This window comes from Lactuca sativa, chromosome 8, assembly GCF_002870075.4.
Source record: "Lactuca sativa cultivar Salinas chromosome 8, Lsat_Salinas_v11, whole genome shotgun sequence".
NCBI classification, from domain to species: domain Eukaryota; kingdom Viridiplantae; phylum Streptophyta; class Magnoliopsida; order Asterales; family Asteraceae; genus Lactuca; species Lactuca sativa.
This window is the reverse complement of record NC_056630.2, coordinates 93,622,079-93,631,796: the sequence shown is the minus strand read 5'-3', so window position 1 is coordinate 93,631,796 and position 9,718 is coordinate 93,622,079. Positions and strand designations below refer to the sequence as shown.

The 9,718-nt window shown below is 33.5% G+C and overlaps 1 protein-coding gene across 2 annotated transcripts; it reads left to right on the top strand.

The window, feature by feature from the left end:
* The first annotated feature begins 4,553 nt into the window (after positions 1-4,553).
* LOC111908356 (homeobox protein knotted-1-like LET12) lies at positions 4,554-8,379 on the top strand. Of its 2 annotated transcripts, none has more exons than XM_023904180.3 (6): positions 4,554-5,381; positions 6,894-7,014; positions 7,254-7,441; positions 7,539-7,670; positions 7,776-7,912; positions 8,011-8,379. In XM_023904180.3, the coding sequence occupies exons 1-6, from the start codon at positions 4,683-4,685 to the stop codon at positions 8,012-8,014; spliced, it is 1,281 nt and encodes a 426-aa protein (XP_023759948.1). In that variant the 5' UTR covers positions 4,554-4,682; the 3' UTR covers positions 8,015-8,379. The 2 variants fall into 2 exon arrangements, with proteins under 2 accessions (XP_023759948.1, XP_023759947.1); XM_023904179.3 differs by having other exon boundaries at positions 4,556-5,381; positions 8,002-8,379.
* The last annotated feature ends 1,339 nt before the right edge of the window (positions 8,380-9,718 follow it).

The following is a 9,718-nucleotide window of genomic DNA, read 5'->3' as shown; positions in this document are numbered from 1 at the left end:
CTTTAGAAATTTTTGGAAATTCAGGTTCCACGACGTGGGGAAGGAGCAGTCACGTCGTGATACATAGAAAACAAGTGATTTATTAATTTATTATTTTAGGGTCTCAACAAATATCCATGACGTGTACAAGAAGAGACCACGGAGTGGCGACGAAATTTGTCGCGATCCAAGTTCAACATCAACCGAGCCCACGACGTGGTGGAGGACCAGCCACGACATGGTGAAGAGGCAGAACAACTAAAAACATTATTTAAACAGATTCGATGTTTATCAAGGAAAATTTCAAGAAATTCAAAACGACTTAAAATAGAAACCCTACACATACAAACCCTAACATAATACTCAAGACAAAGTCTAAGTGCAATAGACTTGAGTTAACCTAAGCTTTGATACCCCTAATGGGTTTCGAGCTTGTCAAAAGACCAAAACAAGGGTAGCGGAAACTACATACAATTTTGATCTAATAGACTCTAAACAGATGGATCTAACTCAAATAATCTAGGCAAATCCTTAGGACATAATAGAAAAAGTGATACCTTTGATTTCTTGGTAGGTTTCTTGTTTTGACGAGCCAGTTAAATGGACTAAAAAACCCAACAAAGAGTTCATCTTCTGAAATCACATTCTAGCAGACCCGAACAATCCTCGAACTCCAACATCAAATAAATATGTTAGGGTGCAAAGCTCTTCAATGGATGGTGTCTTAGGCTTACCCTTTGTGATATGAGTTTTTGGGTAGAGCTTTCATATATATATATATATATATATATATATATATATATATATATATATATATATATATATATATATATATATATATATATATATATATATATACTTGTATAGTTTTCACGTATAGGTTTAAGAGAGCTCACATTCTATAGATTTCTAGTCTAGTTCTAGTTCTAGTTCTAGAGAGATGGAGAAATAGAGAGGGAGAGAGGGAGAGTAGTGTAGTAAGCAAGCACATGCTTTTACATATTTTGTACTTTCTCCCATATCTATACAAATTGTGCTAAAACTTTAAACCGAGTCTTATCGATTGTCCATTGATTCTTCAATTCCACATTTGTCATCTTCATTGGGATCCTACAAGATCCAAGAAACTTGAATATGTGTTTCACCATGTTGTGGCAGTCCAATGACCACGTCGTGGAAACTAAGTTTCTGTGATTCAATGGTTTTGAGAGGGTTCCAGATTTCGGTGATTGAAAGGTATTTTTCTCTTATATCAAAACTAGATTTAGAGTCCTCTTTATATAGGGTGATAATTTGAAACCCTAAAGATAATTACCAAATATAATAATAATTATCTAAGGAATTCAAATCATTCCTAAATATTTCATATTAGGTGTGAGACCCGTGTATTACACGGGTTGATTAAAAAAGTTAAATATAAGGTGTAGACATTAACTATTTTCTAAAGTAAAATTTTTAAATAAATATAAATGAAATGATGAATAAGTAATTCAATCTATACTAATAAAAAAATCATTATCATGTTTTAAATAATCATGTTGAACATGAATGTGTAAAAAATTAAGTATTTTTTGAAGTAAACTTTTGAAATAAAAACAATAAATAGAATAAACTACAAGGACCATTTATGTAATTTGTCTTAATTAATCTATACTAATAAAACTAATTAATATATATAAATTCATAAATCGAATTCATTAATATATTAATAGAAAGAAGAATTCACAAATGGAAGGTTTACTATATACATTAATTCTCATTAATTATTATGAGGTGACATTTAATAGGTGGAAGATGAATAAAAATAAAAAAAAATACAAAAATGACAAGTGGAAAAAAATAAATTTAAATTTTTTAAAAAATGACATGTGTCAAATTCAATAAGAAGTTGACATTTGGCAAAATTATCTTTATTTATTAGGCTAGATTCCGCTATTTTCTGATTAGTTAATTAAATTATTAATTAATTAACAAAACAAGTCTCTCATACAAATATATTTTCAGTTCCACTTTATTTTGTTTTTGTATGTAACCGAAAAGGACACTACTATATATAGTAAAATTATCGGGCTAGTTATGACTATGGGAACTAATCTCCATCAGTTTTAGGTAGAGATTTTCAGAAGAATATTTTACCAGTTGCTTAAGATTTTAGAGGATGTCAAAGATCTTGGACACTCCAAAGATCCTGGGAATAAGACAGTAATGTTAAGACTTTATATAAAAAAATAAGTTAAAGAATGTTGATCTAAACTGAATATATGAGTACGTGTATATTTGTAAATATGGACAAAAATAGTTTTAAAGTGGTAAATATGTAGAAAATGTTGAAAAGAACAATAAGTCGTTCAAAAAGGTCAAGATGTAGTAAAGTATCCCAAGATAAATGTCGTATGCTAAAGATGTAATCAAATATAAATATGCTTAATAAATCGTATAAAAGCAATTCAAACTGAGAAAGATCAATGTAAACTTAAACGTAAGAATAAGAACACAACAATATATGTGGAAAGCCCTTGATCACTCAAGATCTCTGACATAAAACCTCAGGAGGTGACAATCGTCACACTACCTTAGAAATATTATTAAAAATAAGATGATTACAAGTGAAATTTGATTGTATAGTGTAGAAGGTGAGAGTGAGAATAAAGAGGTCAAGAGGTAATTAGAAGTGAGTGCGAAACGTGTTGTGAAGTAACCCTAGTTCTTTTATTTATACAAATTCTCCTAAAAATTAGGGATCTTCCTTTATCTTCTCTTGATGGAAGACTCGATGTATTTTCTTGTTGACCACGTGCTTAGTTGACTTAGTTAATACCTTGTGTGATAAGCCTTTAATCATGCACAAGAAATATGATCCCAATAAGTTAATACCTTGTGTGATAAGCCTTTAATCATGCACAAGAAATATGATCCCAATACCAAGATATTCGCTTGTTCAAGATCTTGAGCAGTTTAGGATATTGGGCGATTCTAGATGTTAGTACACGTTCAGGATATTGGGCATAATAAAGTAAATGTCAAAATTTCATCTACAACAGATATTTAACACAATACTATCAATATCTAACCACACATACATACTATATCTTCATCCATTTGAAGGATGATTTGTTCTCCCTTCTAAGTACATTAGTGTCCCATTTGAGAAACATAACTAATGTTGATCGGTTCCTTTCATTTCATTGTGCTTAAAATCTTGCGTTGACTTGTATTTTACATGTATACACTTTGGAAATAAAGTATCATTATAGTAATTTGTTTTGGATAATAAGAAGTGAACTATAGGTTTTGAAATGCTTTATGTTTTACCAATATTTTATGAAATAGTACACATGACATATGGTTTTGATTTGCAAATAGATTTGAAAGGCAATGCTTTTGAATATAATTTTTTGAAAAGACAATGTTTAAAGGTGTTTTTTTTTTTTTTGAATGATTATAAAAGTATGAAGGGTTTAGAAAATATTTATTTTGTACGTAAAACTCATGAATTCATAAGTCATTGTTATTCACATATTTTTTTTCGTGACATGTATTTCAAATGTCTTGTCAAAGTAGATGGACTTTTTCCTTAAATGTGATCATTTAGAAGAACATATATGACAATGAGGAGACACTAATGAAAATTGTTTTGAACCTAGTAAACCCAATGTAAATGTATTTTTCATTGTGGCTTTTGATGTTTTTGTCACCTCGGTAGTTGACATATTAATGTACATATGATGCTTTGTTTCCATTATTTTCCGCCGACCTTGACATTATTGCAAATAACTTTGAATGATTATGTTAATTCGCGATGATAAAAGACATGGTGTTACAACTATAATATACTCCTCACTACACTCAACCTTACATACTCTCTCCAATATCACCATCTAACTTGATGTCGTAGTATAATCCCTTACTCATCACCAATTACGTATTGCCCTTAACTTAAACATCATAATGACAAGGATGTATCTCACCAATTTTGTTTTACCACATTCCATATTTCGCAACTTGAAGATCATGGTGGCTTTTTGAATACGAGGAAGAGAAGATGCAATAAAGAAGAGCGAGATTTAATGAGGAAATGAAATTGATCTAAAATAACTAAACTTGCCTACATGGGCAATTTGTACACCATCATCATTGTCCTTTCGAAAAGCAACTAAAATTATCAGTTTTCCTGAACAATAAATTATGGCAAAAATATTTTCTTTTATTAAAAACATTATAAACGTTTGATAATTAGTGAATATATTTTTAGGAGAGTTCATATAGAGTCAAAATATTGCTTCTTTTAAGAAGTAAAAGTAAATGATTATTAGGGAAAAGAAGGTCCTGTTAAAATCAAAATGTAAGAGGACAGCTTACATACGCAAAGGAAAATTTGTCTATTTTAAAATTGAACTTTATATTATAATTAAATCAATAAACAATCAATAAAAAGTAATTTATGTTTCTAATTATTAAGATCATCTAGTCATAATTTTTTATAAATATGATTTTTTTTTTTTTTTGTAGATTGCAATTTGGCGGATTGTTTTCCTTTGAATATAATAGTAGTTTTCATAGATAATATCGCTTTTGTAGAATCGTTGTCTTCTTCTATATGTGTGAACAGAAATATATTGGAACAATCTATGCCTTCGTATGCTCTCTTTCTCTCTCATCCTTTTCTCTCTTTCTCTCTCTAGACATAGCAGAGCTCTATAGCCATGGCGTTTCACGACAATATCTCTCACCAAATGGCTCTTCAACACTACGCCGACCAACAGCAGTTAACGGAGAACGTTGAGGTTCTCAGAGGAATACTACCGTCCGACCATCACCACCAACACCACCACCTCGGCCAATCCTCTTCGTCGCCGGACGCTGGCCCTAAGACGTCGCAGTCTCCGCCGCCTACATGGCTAAACAGCGCAATTCTCCGGCAACACAACCACCACTACGGCGGAGACGGTAGCGGCGGCAGTTTCCTCCACTTGCAAACCACCAATTCTGACTCATCCAATTCCAACAACCACTGGCTATCTCCTCGGCCTATCGATAACGACGACAGTAATCGAGAATCGATGTTTGTTTCTACGATTAATAGTGAGAATAATCTCGATGAAAATGCTATGAAATTGAGTCAACGGCAGAGTGAGAGCGACGGGAACGGAAACGGTAACGGAAATGGAGGCAATCATGAGAGAGATTGGGAATTCGCTAAGTGTAAGGCGGATATACTATCGCATCCGATGTACGATCAGCTGTTATCGGCGCATGTATCGTGCTTGAGAATTGCTACGCCGGTGGATCAGTTACCGAGGATCGATGCGCAGTTGGCTCAATCTCAGCAGGTTATAGCTAAGTACTCTGTTTTTGGCAATCACAATCAGCCTCTTGATGATAAGGACCTCAATCAATTCATGGTAACTATTTTCACTTTTTAAACATCTCTATATAACTCTCACTCTTTGTTATTAGGTTACCTCATCCCAGAATTAGAGGCTCCACAAATCCGGTACTTAGGGGATTTCTATATTTGTGCATAGTTCTCTCTCTTCCTATTTACTTGTCTATACACTTGATGTTGGTTGTCAATCCTCATGTCTGGGTGGATACAGTCGGCACAATTCTGGCCCCATAAGTTCATTGTTATCAATACGATGCTTATCTCAAAGTAGACTGAACAAAAAATCTACTTAAGAAGGCTCAATCTCCCAATATTCATACCAGGGATGGGAGATTCAGCTAAAGACAATTTCAGAGCGTATATACATATATGTCAGCTATGTATGTACGACATTATTTGATCTATTATGCCTGCTTTTCGATCAATGTGTTCGTCCCTTTCACTTTTTCTGTGATTGATTGGGAGGAGTACAAGAAACTGGTAGATGCATAGTTCCCAATGTTTCTGTTGTTTCTTGTGACCTACCTTGTGAAGATATTTTTCCCCATAGTGTGTTTTAGAGAGACGTATAGATACGGAAATGTTGAAATATTATTTGTTGGTTCCACCCAAAGATATATGCGGATTCTTGTTTAGGTATTCATGGCGCACCTTGATTTTTGATGTGAATCAGAATGTTCCAAGAATTGGGAATTATCTTTCAGTACATTTAATAATAAAAAATTCTGACAGTGTTTTCAGAATCTGTTTCCATTATGGTCTATTCTGTTTGCTGGGGATGTTCCAGTAATCACAATGACACAATTTGGGATTTAATATTATTTAAACAGTTTCACTCTTTCACGCATAATTTCAATATTGAAGTTGTTTCTTAATCATCCATAAAAGAAGATGAATTGAATAAGGAACATCTATTTCAAATCACTATGATTTTCATGTTCCATCATGTATAATATCCATTTTGATGTGTTGTTATTATCTTTACATGAGATATTGTAGTTTGTCTGATGCTATAATTGTATCATTAAAAACCATTAGAATACGCTTTACACGTTTCCTCTTGAATAATTATTATCTCTGAAGATATAATCATTAGTTCTTCTGAAAGGGTAAAGACTGTGAGGGGTAAAAGGGTTCTGTTGCTTTAAGGATTGACATTACATTTGTTGTGAATCTTTTTTTTTTTTTTTGCTTTATAGGCAAAAGTGGCCCCCAAGAGGCAAGGGTAATTAACCATGAACTTTAATCAGGGTACTCTTAGTGATATGCATATCATTCACTTAATACGTTTGATTGATGTGATGCTATTATTCCAAAGTAGTAATTATTGGTGTAGTCCCCTCCAAAGCTTTTTCCACTAAGAATTAAGGGAATTTGAAATACTTTTTTCTTTCTCCTTTCCTCTTGTTTGGGAATGCATATTTCTCTTACTTTTTTTAAATATTTTTTCTTATAACTTCATTTCAAGAATCTCCGATACGATCTTTTATTGTTTTTGTCATATATTTCATTTTTTTTTCATGTGTAGGCTCACTATGTTGTACTCCTCTCTTCATTTAAAGAACAATTACAGCAACATGTTCGTGTCCATGCAATGGAAGCAGTCATGGCTTGTTGGGAGCTAGAACAATCTCTACAAAGCTTAACAGGTAATCACTCATTTCTTTTTCTAATTTTTCTAGGGGCATTTATGTCTTTTTTTTTCACAAATGAAAGATAGAAAGCGAGTCCCTAACTCCCTATCCTACCGTGTTCCACCTTTTTGATGTGACAAAAAGTTGTAATTTTTGTCCTATTAACATCAGTCTCAGTAACAGTAACAGTTTGTCTGTACTGTTCTGTTTTGTCATGTCCAGTGTAACTAACAGTAGTCTGTATGTACATACAGGGGTAGCACCTGGTGAAGGTACAGGGGCAACAATGTCGGATGATGATGAAGAACAAGTAGACAGTGACACGAATATGTTTGATGGAGGTCTAGATGTTTCTGACAGCATGGGATTTGGTCTTCCTACTGAAAGTGAACGTTCTTTAATGGAACGTGTTAGGCAAGAGCTAAAACATGAGTTGAAACAGGTAAAAAAAAATGCTAGAAATAACAAAATACATTCCGGATGAAAGTATTTCTTGCATTTTTAAATTGTAAAAGAATGGAATGGTTGTTGTCTTTCAGGGTTATAAGGAGAAAATTGTGGACATCAGAGAGGAAATTCTACGTAAAAGAAGAGCTGGAAAATTGCCTGGAGACACCACCTCCCTCCTCAAAGCCTGGTGGCAATCCCATTCCAAGTGGCCTTACCCTACTGTAACCATCATATATTCTCTTCTTTAGGGATTCCAACGGAATCGGAATCTTGAATTCCATTCCATTTCCGTTTAATCTTATTATATATATATATGTTAAATACAGGAGGAAGACAAAGCAAGATTGGTACAAGAAACAGGACTACAGCTAAAACAGATTAACAACTGGTTTATCAACCAAAGAAAAAGGAACTGGCACAGTAATCCTTCTTCCTCCACAGCTGTCAAAACTAAACGCAAGAGGTCAGCCTCACCTCACCTACTAATTATTTTTTTTTTTTTTTACCATGGAAGAAAACCTTATATATATATTTTTCTTATTTTGTGAAAAGTAATGCCAGGTGAAAACAGAAAATGGTCTGTTGTGTTAGAAAATGACAATCATACCCCTGGTCACAGCAGTAAGAGAGAAATCGATTGTAGTGACGTGGTACAGAAAGTAAATGAGGCGAGGGGTGCCAATGATTTCTAAAGCTTCATATACATAAACAAAACAGTTATCCTTTTAAAGGTAATCGTTAAATCAATCCGACCAAAGATACTCACAACACCTATTATTTAATTTAGTAATTTATAATTGTGGACGTGTAATATTTGTTGTACCAATTATTAATTAGTTTTCATTTTCATTGGGTGGGGGTTCAGATCAGTTATAGTTGTCGACAGGTTTTGTATGTAATAATAATAGTAAAAAACATTTTAAAACTGGATTTTTTTTTTTTTTTTTTGTGGGATAGATCTTTCCAAAAACTTCTTGTTACAACGAGAAGGTGTGACTAGCTTCAACCAAAAGCAGCAACCAGAAGTTAAGACTTAAGAGTGACTATCTTTTCATCGTCACACATATTATAGAGTAAATTACAGGAATAGTCCCTATGGTTTGAAGTAATTTGCATGTTTGGTTCTTAACTTATTGTTTTAACTCGGAACATCCCTTCCTTTACCTTCAAATACTCTCCTTCATTCTTCTCCCTTAGCCTTCACAATTTGGCTTGTCGTCGGTCATAGTTTTGCATCTAGACGTGCGCAAAATAGTCCCAAATGCAACACCATTTCGCATTTCTCAAAGTCAATTTCACCATCCTTAGCAATTATCTTTTTCTCTATGGTGGAAACAAGTTTTGCCCTTTTCATCAATTGGGGTACTCATTTGACTATAGGGATTGTTCCTTCTACTATATGTTGTTTTTCGATTATTATCTCAAGAATCAGGGTTCCAAAATTGAAAATGCATGTTTGTGTGGATGTGGTTGGTTTTTTCGACCTCCGACATTAGGTATCCTGTGATTCACTCTCTTCTTGTACTTCACCTCCTACGAACCATCGGTACTGTCTAGGGTGGGGTGGAGGAGGGCAAATCGAAGTCTCATATACAATGGGTTGTGTGGTAGGCGGCAGAGTGGTAGTGGCTCTCCGCCATTCTTCTCCAACACAACTAAAGAGAGAGAAAATTATTGTGAATTTTCTTTGAGGTGTAGAGAAGGATGACGGTCGGCTTTTTTATTTGGATTATTTGAAAATTAAAATTAATATAAAAAGACCTAAAAAAATCAAAAAGGGGATAAGTTGACTATGATATGTGCGAGATCTTATTATTCTACAATTTCTAGTTCGCTAGCTCAGTTATTAGAGGATATTGATTTTCTGTATAATGATTTAAAAAATACTCAGAAATATAATCTATCTAAGAAAGAGTTATGTAATCTTCAACAGATATTGCTTTCAGGTTTTTACAAATTTATCAATATTTTTGGCTCGCAATAAAGCTAGGGTCCTGTTCAGGCAAGCTATTGATTCCATTACCGAACCAAACAAGATTATTCTCTTAGTCCTATCTATCCATCTCTCCAAACACAATATCTTGAGTACCTATGATGGTGACCACACCTGGTGGCATGTGATGTTTGGACATAGAATCAAGTCCTTGTGAATGGGCAGAGCCAGGTGCTCTTATTTTACGACGATAGGGACGATTTTTTATATTTGTTAAGGATTAAATTTAAAATAAAACCAAAATATAGGGATGTTCTGAGTTAAAAAAGAAGTTAG

What these genes read in the sequence shown, in the direction of transcription:
- LOC111908356 (XM_023904179.3), top strand. Translation starts at nt 4,683, where the DNA reads ATGGCGTTTCACGACAATATCTCTCACCAAATGGCTCTTCAACACTAC. An exon ending in AGGACCTCAATCAATTCATG is followed by an intron (nt 5,382 to 6,893) that starts GTAACTATTTTC and finishes TTTCATGTGTAG; the next exon opens with GCTCACTATGTTGTACTCCT. An exon ending in ATCTCTACAAAGCTTAACAG is followed by an intron (nt 7,015 to 7,253) that starts GTAATCACTCAT and finishes ATGTACATACAG; the next exon opens with GGGTAGCACCTGGTGAAGGT.